Consider the following 13,516-nt stretch of genomic DNA (forward strand, 5'->3'; position numbering starts at 1 on the left):
ACCCAGCTTGCAACCCTCCAGAGGGCTGATGAGTGACCACTGGGAGCATTTCAGCGCTCCTGAAGGAGCGAGCCATGTTCCCTTCTGGAAGCAGGAGAAGGAAAAGGAAACAAGTCGCACACTTTCTGTGGGCTGTGGGCCTAGCTTGTTGGGCTCCTGGGAGGGGGACAAGCCCAGTCCTGTCTCCAGCGGCCCTACCACATGATGGTGGAGTCAAGTCAAGCACCATGGTTTGACCCAACTGTTCGTCCCCATGGATTGGAAGAAGCCTACACCTTGTCAGCATTGTGTCGGGGGCCTGTGTGCTCCCTGGGTCTGCTGAGGTAGCAGACGGCTTTGCAAAACAGAATTCTTATTTTCCTTTAACATGAGGCTGGGAACCACCATGGAGCTCTGGGCACCAGGAAAAGCGCTGGATGGACAGTGTGGCAGAATCAAAGACTGCCCTGTGTCTGTGGTGAGCTCTGCCCGGACCACGATGACAGCTTAGAGAGGCAGGCAGCCTGCAGGGGAGCCCTTCACAGGCAACAGCGTGCTCCCCCAGAACTACTTCCCCAACCAGGTACGGCCTGAGCAGGCTTGGCAGAGTCCTTTGTGAGTCTTCTCGAAAACCATGCCAAAGGCCATCATTTCCCAGCCTCCTTGATCCCTTCGGATGGGAAAACCCTTCCACTTCTGTGTGACCTGGGGAGAGCCTTTCAGCAGTCAGGCCAAGCAAGGCCAAGGTAAGCCACGGCCAGGCCTCAGGAGCCAGCTGCTTCCTTGACCTTCCAGAAGGAACATGGATTACTGTGTGTTCTTGCCCCATTGCTGTATTTTTGTAAAGTGAGGGGCTCACAGTACCTGCTTGGTCAGCAGATGAAAGTAGTTAAGGGTGCAGGTTCAAGAGGACTGACAGAGAAGACCTACGGGAAGCGCGGAGCATACGCCTGGCGCACAGCTCGTGCTCTCCAAATGCTCCTTTTTCCTTTTCTTCTAGGAGCACAGGCGTTTCCAGTTCTATACTTTTATTCACTCAACGACTATCTACTAAACACCCAAGTGCTGGAGACACACGGTGGATAAGACACAATGAGTGCCTTCTGGAGCTGATGTTTTATTTTTTATTTGAAATATTTTATTTATTTATTTGTCAGAAAGAGAGAGCGAGCGAGCACAAGCAGGGGGAGCGGCAGGCAGAGGGAGAAGCAGGCTCCCCACTGAGCAGAGAGCCTGATGCAGGACTCGATCCCAGGGCTCTGGAATCATGACCTGAGCCGAAGTCAGCAGACGCTTAACTGACTGAGCCACCCAGGCATCCCTGGAGTTGATATTTTAGTGAGAAAGAAAGAGAAACATGTACACGAGAAACCTGGGAATACGGTTTTATACCCTACATGACACATAAAGGACACTTTCTTTCAGGGACCTATCGAGTCCGACTCTGCTGCAGCACATGTTCAAGGCAGGAGGAGGGAAAGGCAACAGACGAGAGAGCGGTTGGCTGCTGACAGCAGTTCCCTCTGTTGGCCCTGACTCGTGGTGGAGGGTACAGCGGGGGGGCATCCGCCCCGCAGCTCTGCTGAGGACCAGCCCCGACAGACTCTTTTCCCACCAGCCGCTCTGATCCCCTGGTGCCCGGGGGGACACACAGATACCAGAGGCGCAGGAAGAACTGGCTGTGCCCAGCTTTTCGGTGGTACAGTTGTTTGCTAGCCAAGTGGAAGGAAGGATATATATTTATGAGCTTTATGACTCTAATTATTTTTCCACAGAGACTATAATTTTGTGGGTTACTTTAGGAAATGTAGAGGGTTGGGGCCTTTTTTTTTTTTTTTTTTTTTTTGGCCTCTGTCCTATAATTGCTGCACAAGCTGGGGCCTGGGTGAACCTAGGTGATGAACAGGGCAGGGGGCAACCCATTCAGAGAGCCCAGGGACAGACAGAGTAGACACACGACACCGCTCCCCTAATTTCTCCTTCTCCAACACTTATGGCTCTTTGCACTGATTCCTTCCTACTCTCTGGGGATCCTGGAGCTGCCCCCATGAATACCTTCTGTAAGCCCCGGCACAAGGCCACTAGGGGAAGAGAGGAAGACACAGGTCAGCCTCTGCTAACGCCCCCGAAGGACACCAGCACTTGGCACTTGACTTCAGGGCAGACTCCACGCACTCCAGCCTTACTCAGAGGTGGGCCTGGTGAATCACACGCTTACTATGCACACGATGCCTTCGTATGAGAAAACCTGCAGGATTTCTTCTTAGGGGCCTCCTAATAGACTTGCACGCAGGCGATTCAAACAACTATTCCCATTGCAGAGACAGAGAGATGGAAGCAGAGATCGGCTCCGTTCCCTGCCTCTGCAACCAGCACTGGGCTTAGACGACACCATACAAAGGAAAGTGGAAAACTCGCATGACCGTTTTAATATTGCCAAACGTCAGATTTTTGAAATCATTCAAGGACCTAGCCTTTATCTTAGAACAAATGGACAGAAGAACTAAAACAGCCCACTACGTAAGTTCCTGCTGGTTCGGAGCATTCTCCTTCACAGTCCCCTTGTTGGGCATTTTTGTGGAACACTCTGGTTGGTGTTATGCTAACCGCTCAGGGAATTCTGTCAGAAGGAAGGAAAGGGACTAATATTTATTTGGTCCAAGTCAGGCACCATCCTACATGTTTCATACAGAAAATCTTCATCCTTACAACAACTTTTGAGGTAAGCGTTTGTCCCCAGTTTATAGACAAAGAAGCAGAGAAGTTAAAATCACTTACTCAAATCCTCAGAGCTACCCAGGGTCAGAGCTAGGACTCAAACCCTGGTTTGTTTGGTGACAGAGTTCATACAGAGTCCTAGGGCTTGAGCTCATGGACCAAATCATTTTAAACACAGTTTTCCATTTCTGTTGAGGTCCCTTACGGTCAAGATCAGAGGCAATTTACTGACATTGGACCAATATTTCATAATGTACTAGCACTTTCATTAGGGAGAAAAGCATTGAATTAATGAAAAGAAATCAATAAAATCACCTAACTGCTAAAAAATTCTAAAAACCCTCAAAAGTAGAAACGGGCATTTTAGACATTTGCTTTGGACAATTTTCTGATTTAGCCACTATTTTATTTCTGTCCCTTGCACGAACAACTTGGATCTGGGTTTGAATCCTGGATGACCCATTAAGCAACGCTATTAATTTAGCCAGTTTGGACAAATTATTTTCCTGCTTGAGCCTCATTATCTTTTAAAATAACACCTATTTTATAAGGTTGTGGAAAGCACTATCTATGCATGTGTTTAAAAAGCATATATCGTATTCCGTGGCAGGTAGGAGGCCCTGTGTAAATAGAACAATTATTATGGCCATGAAATGAGCTCAGAAGTATTTCTAGATTCTGTATAATGTGCACGCAATTCCTCAGCAATGTTTTCCTCTCATAACCCACCACCCTCAAGTACAACATGATACTGCTTTTAAAAGTGCAATCTCCACAATTCGCTTGACCTTTTTTGGCTCCTGGTCACGGCCAACACCACCCTCCAGGTCTTCATCTAGCAAGAACTCTACTCAGACTCCTCCCTAGAGGCCGTGGAGACATGGGCTCTTCATTTTGATACAGAGTCTATAAACGGGGAAGCTGTAGGGACGGCTCACAGACTGTGTGAGGAAGACAGATTTTTCTCTGGGCTGAGAACTGAACCAGCTTGCACAGCGCTCAAGCTATTTACGACTGACATTTAAGCATCTACTGTACTGAGAAAGAGGAAAATAATGGAAATAATAACCCTTACAGTTCCATGTGGACCCATTCCTCTTGAAGGAAACCGGTGACGGTGGTTCAGAAATCAACCACTGGAGCAACTGCCCGGTCCCCTTGCCCTCGGGCAGGGGGGCTGCCGCACGAGCCCACCTGGATCCAAGAAGGGTGCCGTTTTCATCAGGAGCATCTGCGGCCGGGTGGTGGGCCACAGTGAGACGCGAGCCACAGTCAGTGCTCTTCTCGGCTTGTGCCCCTTGGAGCCCCTCGGCGGGCTTCATGAGCTGCTGAGGCGTTTGGTACCATGAGCCACACTCTTGCCCTTGGCCTTGTTTCCAGGGCCAGGCTGGGGGAGAGGGTCTGCTAGCATGTCTGCAAAGGGTCCCACGAGGGGCTGGGAGTGGGCAGGGCCTGCTACTGACACGGACAAAAGGGAAACGCGGCAAAGCAGAGCGAGAGGGAGGGCAGGCGTACAACACTCCTGGTTCAGAGATGTAATCCATTTTCATTTAAATATCCTCAACCCACCCAAACCCCGACCGTGTGGTGGCCTATGGCTTCCAAATTCTCAAAGCGGTAAGCTGCCAAAGTATACTAATTGCAATGTGTCTTAGTAATTGCCACGTGTGGGTATCGGCACTTATAGTAAAATGGTTCAGTGAATCCTGACGGTGATAATGAAACACTTGGAAATGACATAAAATAAAAACACTCAAAACCAGAAGACCCAAAGAGCCTGAAATGGGTCAGAAAGCCTGGCTTTGCTGCTTACCGGCTGTGTGGCCTTGAGGAAAGCACAGCCTCTCTGAGCCTCTGAGTTCCCACATCTAACAGGGGGATGATTATATTCACGGGGCAGCATAATCTTCATGGCGGGAAGGGAAAGCAGCAGAGGGAGTGAACGGATGGGGTTCACAGCCCCGTCGCTCACCCCAACACCCGCCTGTGACTCAAACATCCCGGACACGCGCAAGGCCCAGAACAGAGGGTTTGGGATCTGGCCATTCTGGATCTGACGGTCATGTGAGGTGACATCATACTGAAGTGGCCACTGCTTGGGGTTGGTAAGGAGGAGCTGGGAATTTCTCGCTGAGCAGGCTCCGCCCACTGAGTGGGATCACGTGGGTCACATGCAAATACTTGGCAAATGGTAAAGCCCACGGCAGACTCCGGCCCCTGCTGCCTGATCACAAGCCTGGTGCCGCTCGTCCTCCTTCCTTTCCTGAGTCCAGAGCTGTGCCTGATCCGGATGAGGTCAGCTCTCTGCCCCACAAAGCTCATGCCAGCTCACTCGGGGCTATTTGGGCCTGGAGCAGAACAAGGAATGAAGGACAAAGAATGAAGATTTAATTCTGGGTGCCCTTGGCCTTCCAAGCAAGCTCTGCTGTAAGACAGGTCTGGCAGGGAAGAGGAGCCCAGACAGAGATGAAAAGAAGGGCTGCGGCCCCCGCACTGGGATCTAGGAGAGCCATTCTGGTCTTGATAGTTTTCAGGTTGTCCTATATTTACAGAACTTCCTCAGGAAGTAAAGGAAGAAGGAAGCTGGAAAGTATTTACTTTCTCCACCACTGGCCAATTGCTTCCTTTGGATTCTCTCTGATTGGAGCAGCATGGCAAGGGCACACTGAGTCCTACACTTGGGGTCTAGGCCAGTGGCTCTGAGAGTGGGAGCTCCAGCATCAGCTCCAGCTCGGCTCTGGGCAGACTTAGCGAATCAGAAGGTCTGGGTGAATGGCCTGGAAATCTTCATGTTGAACAAGGTATTTCTTACACTAAAGACCGAGAGGTTCTAAGGACATCTTCAGAGCATTTTTTTTTTAAAGATTTTATTTATTTATTTGACAGAGATCACAAGTAGGCAGAGAGGCAGGCAGAGAGAGAGGAAGAAGCAGGCTCCCTGAGGAGCAGAGAGCCCAGTGTGGGGCTTGATTCCACGACCCTGGAATCATGACCTGAGCCGAAGGCAGAGGCTTTAACCCACTGAGCCACCCAGGTGCCCCGAGCATTTTTAATCTTTAGAAAGTTTTCCAAATGAAAGACCAACAGGAAAACACAAATAGCTCTGATTTCATTTGAAATGGAGGAAGAGAGTGCTTCTGATGGGTCTCTCTTCTGCTCTGCTGCTCCCCGGCCTTTCTGCTGGACTCTGAAGATCGCAGGGATAAAGAAATGATGACCATCCTCAAGTGACTTTAGATTATATTCTCAGCAGATATGGATTAAGCTGGCCTCCTTCTGCACCCCAATGCCCTTCCTGCCCATTTAAGTTCTTGGTCAAGGTGAAATCATGGGACCTCATTTGCCAAGCCAAGAAGGCTTGGTCATACTGTGGGCCTCATAGTGAACCTGTGACCCCGACTTCTGTTGTCCAGCTGTAACCAGATCCCCAAATATATCTGGTCCACTAACTAGGTGACTTCTGGCTTGTATGAAACCAAGTCTGTAATTATACAATTTTCCAGCACTCAAATCTAAGAGTGGGCAAGTTCCCAGCAACCAGATGGAAGGGGGTGACACGGATCCTGGAATCCAGTGACATCCTTAAGGTTTTGTAAATGGAACATCCACTGTGCCATCTCAAACCCAATGACATATATTACTCTACTGTTTTCCTGCAAGCCCAGATTTCATCTCAACTTAACATTCTAGACAGTAGATTTGGGGGAGGCCTAATTGTACACAACAGGAACCTTACTGTGAGGGCCAAGGTTCAGGAGATACACTCAAGCCAATGGCACCAGTGTGAGATGGGGCCCCCTTTTCGCCACATGGGGGTGCTCTGATCGATGTATATAGTCTGCAGGGTCCTTCCTTTCTTGATTCACCTCATCCTGCTGTACACTTATGTCCTAAATTTTAAGAATGTATTAAACATCTAAAAACTTGCCAGGTGCTGCAAAGAATAAATAGGTGGGATGATTCCAGGCCTACACATGGACCGTGAGGACTATTCTCTCACTGTTGAGTTCTAAGGTCTTGCTTGCCAAAAATCACTGCTTAGGTATAAGCCCAGGACAGGCAGGACTTGTGTCTGTTTTCTCTCCTGGTAGAGCCTTCACACCGCAAACGGAACCTGGAAAGTAACAGGAGCCACGCACTGGAGAATGGAGAATGAATGAGTGAGTGACACCCACAGCTAAAGCCTTTGGTGAAAATGCTGATCAGGAGAGGGACTGCAACTAAGTTCAAAGATTCTGATCTATGAGCCTTCTATACCATAGCCTATCGGTGTGACTTCCTGTTCTAACATGGAATTTTTTTTTTTTTTTTAAATGCAGGAGGAAACAAAGATAATCAAGATATGATCAGCCTGGTCCAGGTGACCTGGAGAATTTTGCTGCTCCAAGCAACCCTTTTCTGTTGGGTGCCAGAGAAGCTACTGAACCTGAATGGGAAAAAGAGCGGGCAGAGAAATTAGGTAACTTGACCCAGTCACAGAACGCCCTGAGCTCTTTTAGGAAACTATTCCAAAAGGAACTTGCTCAACTACTCTGAGTTCCATCTCTAAATCAGGGCAGAAATATATTTCCAACTCTCTTCACAAAATTATGATGAGAATTCAGGTATTCATTCAATAATATCTTGCTGATCAGTTCCATTATAGTTACCAGGTACTGATAAAACTCACATACCTAGGAGTAATTTATAAAACCTACTTTGTAATATAAATGTAGGTACTCGCATTGACCTCACCGGTATTGATATAAACGGTGCACGAGCCCAGATCGACAGGTACAAAAGACCCCGGGTAAGTACACGGCTAATTCAGATCTCTGGAATCATTTTGCCATAATGATGAGAAAATTTAAGAACTTGAAGAAGAAGTTGTGCTTTGGGATGTGTAATATGAGACTGGGTTTGGTGGGGGAATATAGTGGGGGAAGGGCTGGTTGTTACACTTAAATGATCTAGAAAAATAAGATCTAGTTCCTAAAGACCTTGCAAGAGAATGAAATGGAGAGTTTAGTCAGAACAATCTGGCTGGCGAGGGACATTTTCTATAATCAGTAAGGGCACTCACATTGTAAGTTAACCAACTAGAAATTCTAAGGAACTGGCTTTGTTTTGCAACATAGTCTGAGCCCAGATGATCTGAATGAACACAGATCAAGGCAGTTCTGTTGTTTCATTGTTGTTGTTTTGTTTTGCTAACACAGTGGCCTCATTACTGGTCACCCATCTGTTCCTGATGTTGGGTGCCTCCCCCCTTTATTTTAAGGAAACGCCACCCATAGCTATTCACATTTTTTCTTCTAAGCCATCAACTGCTAATCACAACTACAAGGACAATTCCAACTAGAAATACAAGAATCACAAGACACAGATTGCCATTGATATGTTCAGCCTTCAAGAGTCCAACTAAGCGGCCTGTAAGACAGATGTACAATAAGATATTTAACTTGATTTGAAGCACTCCATTCATTAGAGGCTAAACTTCATGAGTTTCAGATGGAAGACTGAACATTTGCTTCTGGAAAAAAAAATGTCATTAATTCCCCCAAAAGAATGAAAAAGCACTAAATCTGTAATAATGTTCATCAACTACTTTTCTATAAATGTTTTTAAGTTAGCTGACAGAGAAGTCACAATAGTCAGTGAAACAAATTTTCTGGGTATTTCCCTTCTCTTCGATACATTTTTGGGTTCCAATTAGGAAAACAAAGTGTCATGCTGCAAGCAACACAGCCTGGCAAGGGGAAAGAGCTAGCAAACTGCTCAGTAAGTATGGTACCCGCCCAAGCAGCGGGTGCAGCACTCCAGCCGTGTTAATATCAAACTACCTTTAGAGCTTGATACTAATATGAAAGAGGCTGAATGACATTACTAACCAAAGGAAGATGTGAAACAACCTTGCTGCACATGCTGGCAGGACTAAAATGATTGACCATGCCTAGGGCGGGTCATGGACACTCCACTCTGTTGCCAAGTCTACACTGGCACGGTCTTCCTAAGGGATCAATGGCAGGACCTACCCAACTTTAAAATATGCATATCCGATAATCTGGCAATTTTTCTTCCAGAAATAATTCCTGAAGAAAGTACACAAAGAGATACAGATGTGTGCGAGGGTGTTTGTGTAAGCACTCATGTGTGCATAAAGAGATTTAATATAGAATTATTAATAAAATCAAAGAAGTGTCTATCAGCAGGGGGATGCTTTTAAAAAATGACATGTTCCTGGAGGTACTACTATACATTTTTTTTTTTTAAAGAGGCTGATCTCTAGACCTTTACCTAGAAAGCAGAAGCATATATAAATTTAAAAAAAAAAGGTAAGTCATAAAATACAATGCAGAATATGAGCTCATTTTTACAACAGGGCATGTGTGCATATATGTATATACATGTAAATATATGTAAGCACACACACACACACACACACACACACACACACACATTTCATTTCTATAAACATCTAAAAAGTCACTAATAGTCTTGGGGCACCTGGGTGGCTCAGTTGGTTGAGTATCTGCCTTTAGCTCAGGTCACAATCCCAGGTCCCTCGGATTGAGCCCCACAGTGGGCTCTTTGCTTGTAGGGGAGCCTGCTTCTCCCTCTCCTGCTCCCTTTGTGCTTTCTCTCTCTCTCTCTCAAATAAATAAATAAAACCTTTTTTTAAAGTTATTAATAGTCTTAATAGTCATTACCTTTCATCAGTGCTGAAAACAACTTAAATTCTTTATAAGCCTAAGTACACTAAGCATTTAAAAAAAAAAAAAAAGAACAGGTAAATTTTCCTTTTCTAATTAAAAAAATCAGTGAGAATTTTCAAACTGTGTTGTAAAGACTGTGCCACGAGTCCAATAGCCCAGATTTGATAGTAATCTGGCTTCCAACAGTTAACTCTGGCATGCGTGTGTTTGAGAGGCAAACATGGTGCATATGAAGCTATGATACACACACACACACACACACACACACACACACACACACACTCTGTAGTGGGGCAATCTCACTGGGGACAATGAGAGAGAGAGAGCGCCCCCTTCCCTAGAAAGGCATATCCAGTGGTTGAGAGTACAGACTCTTGTCAGATGGTCCTGCATGTGCTCTCCAACTCCACCACCATTTGGAGCGTAAGAAATCTAGGGTAAGTTACTGAACGTTTCAGTGATTCAGGTTCCTCATCCGTACCGTGGGAGTAAACGATGCCTTCTTGATAGTGTTGTCATGTGATCAGAGAGAAAGGGCACTGCAGGCATTTACCACCCTGCCTGACGCGGAAGACATGAGATCAAGTGGTCAGTGGGAAACCACAGTCTCATGGACCACAGTCCCTATACTACCTCCAGAATTTTAGCCCCAGAAGGGACCTCATCATTAATAGTTCCACACTTCCAGGGCACCTGGGTGGCTCATTGGGTTAAAGCCTCTGCCTTCGGCTCAGGTCATGAACCCAGGATCCTGGGGTAGAGCCCCACATCGGGCTCTCTGCTCTATGGGGAGTCTGCTTCCCCCTCTCTCTCTGCCTGCCTTTCTGCCTACTTGTGATCCCTATCTGTCAACTAAATAGATAAACTATTTAAAAAAAAAAATTTAAAAAAAATTGTTCCACACTTCCACATCTCACAAACAGAATTCCCAAGCAACTAAACACTTCCATGGTCCTGGGTCTATAGGCGCCATCACGAAGGAGAACGAATGTGGGACTGGGGCCAGACTGTTCCTCAAACCAACTCAGATATTCGCTAGGTGTGTGACCTGGGGCAGGGTGCTTCATCTTGCAGCCCTGCATGGAGGCCGGGTAGGCTGGTAATTTTACTAGTGTTATTTTGAGGATCTAACACCACCAGTGGGTGTATCCAGAGCACCCAGCATCTGGAACATGGAAGTAAAAATAACAACATGAACAACCAGGTCTAATTTACTGAGCATCTACTACAGGCTATGTATTGTCTCTCATTCTTATATCAACTCTGAAAGATAGGTGTTACTATCTCCCAAGTAAGAGCCAGGAAACTGCAATTCAGGGCACCGCATGACTTGTCAATAGGATTCCAATTCAGATCTGCCTCACTCTAAATTCTTTTTATCTACTTTTTTCTTCTTTCTTTGGGGGGGCAGTGGGGGAGAGAGAAAGAATCTGAAACAGGCCCATGGCCAGCATGGAGCCGGATATGGAGCTCGATCTCACGACCCTGGGATCACAACCCAAATCAAGAGTTAGATGTCTCACTGAGAGCTACTCAGGCACCCTTCCTTTTTCTTTCTTCCTTCTTCTTTTTTTTTTCTATAGTTGATTATTTCTCTCCCTGTATCATTCAGGCAAGTCACAATTTCCTCTTCTGATAATCTCTTCTGAGATAATATGACCAATTTAGGGGTATGTAAGCTAGTGGCTATGAAGCTTTGAAAACAAAACAATGCTTTGAAAGTGTTCAGAAACAAGAAACTTTTATCTACAGGAATGCCTCAAACGCCTCTTCCCCTCGCTGCCACCGCTACGTGTTTCACTGTTGGACACTCGGCCCCAGGTGGGCAAAGAGTCAAGGGAAGGGATACTTGCTGCACTAAATTTCCCTCACTGTGTAAGGGGGTCAGGAGGTCATCCTCCTTCCTCTGAGGAGAGGTCCCAGGCAGATGGAGCAAGTGCCCAGAGAACAGAGGGACCCGGGAAACTTGACTCCTAATCACGGTTTTGCCAAGGGCTGCTCTACCGATCAGCCTAAGAGGCCATAAGCAAAAATCTCTCTTTCCTCCTCCCCAACACCCCCATCCTTTTATTCACTCGTGTTTATTCAATAAACTTTTATTAAGCACTTACTACAGGAAAAACACTGCAGGAGCATACGGTTCCTGTCCTGAGGAACTTACAGTTTAGGGGTGGTTAGTTGATCTAGTCATCTTAATATCCTTAAGGTTATATGGGTTTTAGTGTGTGTGTGTGTATGTGTGTGTGTGTGTGTGAGTACTTAATTACATGTGTAGATTATTTACACTTCAGTCGTTTCCATAACCAATCGTTTCAACAGCTCTTCCGATGACGATGACCAGCTCACCCCCTCCCACAGAGCCCAGCACGCTGTGACTCCAACTACACCCCCTATACACACCTAAATTTAACTTTTGTTTAATAGAATTAGCACACTGTCAGAATTCATCAAGTACTAGTTATGTAAAACTGTTCTTAGGGTAATTTTGTAGTAATTAAGTATATAAGAGTAATTAAGAATTTCTGTGCATCTAATCATCAATCCTTAGTACTGTATACGCATTAATAACATCATGGCTGATAAGGAAAATTGGTCCTGATTAGGACGGCTGCTGCTAACACGGGAATGACACGAAATGTGCTCTTGGGCTCATTCTCCTTGTAAGAATGTCACAACTTTCTCAGTGAAGAATATTATGCTCTGATTTACAACCAATCTTATTTGTCTTCCTGAGATTTCAAGGGGAAATTGTGACACATGCTTAAATTCTAAGCAATACAATTTCTAGACTTAACTACTTTATTATTTCACAACTTCACCTCTGCCGAAGTGACTACATTTCCTGTGGGACGGGTTTGTTTATTGTCTCTACAATTTGCCTTTAAAAAAAAAAAAAAAAACACCTTTAAACATTTAGCATAAGCCTCCAGAAATGACATCAGTCGTGTCTGTAACCCATAAGACACTTCTGGAAAGCACCCTTGCGCAATCCCTGTAAGTAAACAGAGGAACTCAGAGGAAGAAGCTGAGCGTGTAAGGGCCACCTCGTGCCATTTTAAATATCAGTGCTCTGAGATTCCTTTAGCTTGAAAGATGATTTGGCTGTTTGGTAGGACAAGGCCTTTCCAAAGCCTGTTGTTCTTGGGGGCCTGCTGGTGGCTGAAACCTTTTGTTTCCTGGTGCGGTCGGTTTGCACTGGGCGGTCCAACTTCCCACGCCATCCCCAGGTGGGAAGACGCCACCGCTGTCTGTGAGCTGACTTGCCAGCCTCTACAGGGACTGTGGGCAGGACAGCTCTAAATCCTAAGAACTACAGGAGCCAGGACCCACTGGGAAGGCCCCCACTCCCCACGGCTGCTGTCTCGCTAGCAGACGGCCCAGGCTGGGGGGCAGCTCCCTGGGGTTCTCCTCAGGAAATCTGATGACTGACTCATGCATGATGGAAATCTGTGTGTTGGCTACTGACATCTCCAGAGGGTAGAAATAAGAGCAAGCCGTGAAAGCACAGAGATCTGAGACTCGGGGGAAAGGGGCGTCAAGGGGTTGAACCCTTAGAAAGCCTCTATCACTGATTTCCAAGAGGTAATCAGGGTGAGGGAACCTAAGAGATAGTTCCCTTCTGCAGAAGGGAAACCAGCTCGGGGAATGTTCGGCCGGCCCCGCGAAGTGCCTAGCCAATAAGCATTATGAACAGAACCGCGGTTTGGGTAAGCCTGGCAATGCCCTGAAATACGCTCCCTTGCAGGTGAAGGCAGCCACATGCCCACGTTCAGGGTCCACTTGTACTTCCTTCTTCTCCCTCCCCATGTCTGACACCAGGACGAGATCTGGAGAATGTCAGCACCTATATTGTCAACGGGAGGGTGGGAGCCACCCATCACAGATGGCAAAGCCAAATGCCGGCCAGGGCCGGCCCATCGTGGGCTCCACGGCGGCCTCCCCACCCAGCACCGTCCCCCACTGGGTGTCTTGTGGGAGAAGAGCAAGCCCGTACGCCGGGAGGGCTGCCCTAACACGAGAAATAAACCTGGAAAAGTCTTGTGCTCTGGACAGCATGGATTGCAAATGACAGGCTCTTTGGGAAAACTTGGGATCGGGACAGACCACTCAAAATGTGAGAAACC

The 13,516-nt window shown here is 46.7% G+C and overlaps 1 protein-coding gene across 5 annotated transcripts in view; it reads right to left on the minus strand.

Moving 5' to 3' along the window:
* Positions 1-13,516, minus strand: part of GLIS3 (GLIS family zinc finger 3) — a 492,256-nt gene that overhangs the window by 7,357 nt on the left and 471,383 nt on the right. For 2 of the 5 annotated variants that reach the window (XM_032308769.1, XM_032308764.1), the window contains one exon: positions 1,283-1,691. The exons of 1 other annotated variant lie outside the window; for it this stretch is intronic. In XM_032308769.1, coding sequence (XP_032164660.1) covers positions 1,366-1,691 — 326 coding nt within the window. In that variant the 3' untranslated portion in view covers positions 1,283-1,365. Of the gene's footprint in view, positions 1-1,282; positions 1,692-5,739; positions 5,885-13,516 lie in introns of those variants that run through there. 2 more of the 5 variants (XM_032308766.1, XM_032308768.1) reach the window with 2 other exon arrangements.

The sequence above is a fragment of the Mustela erminea genome, chromosome 12, assembly GCF_009829155.1.
Source record: "Mustela erminea isolate mMusErm1 chromosome 12, mMusErm1.Pri, whole genome shotgun sequence".
Taxonomy (NCBI): domain Eukaryota; kingdom Metazoa; phylum Chordata; class Mammalia; order Carnivora; family Mustelidae; genus Mustela; species Mustela erminea.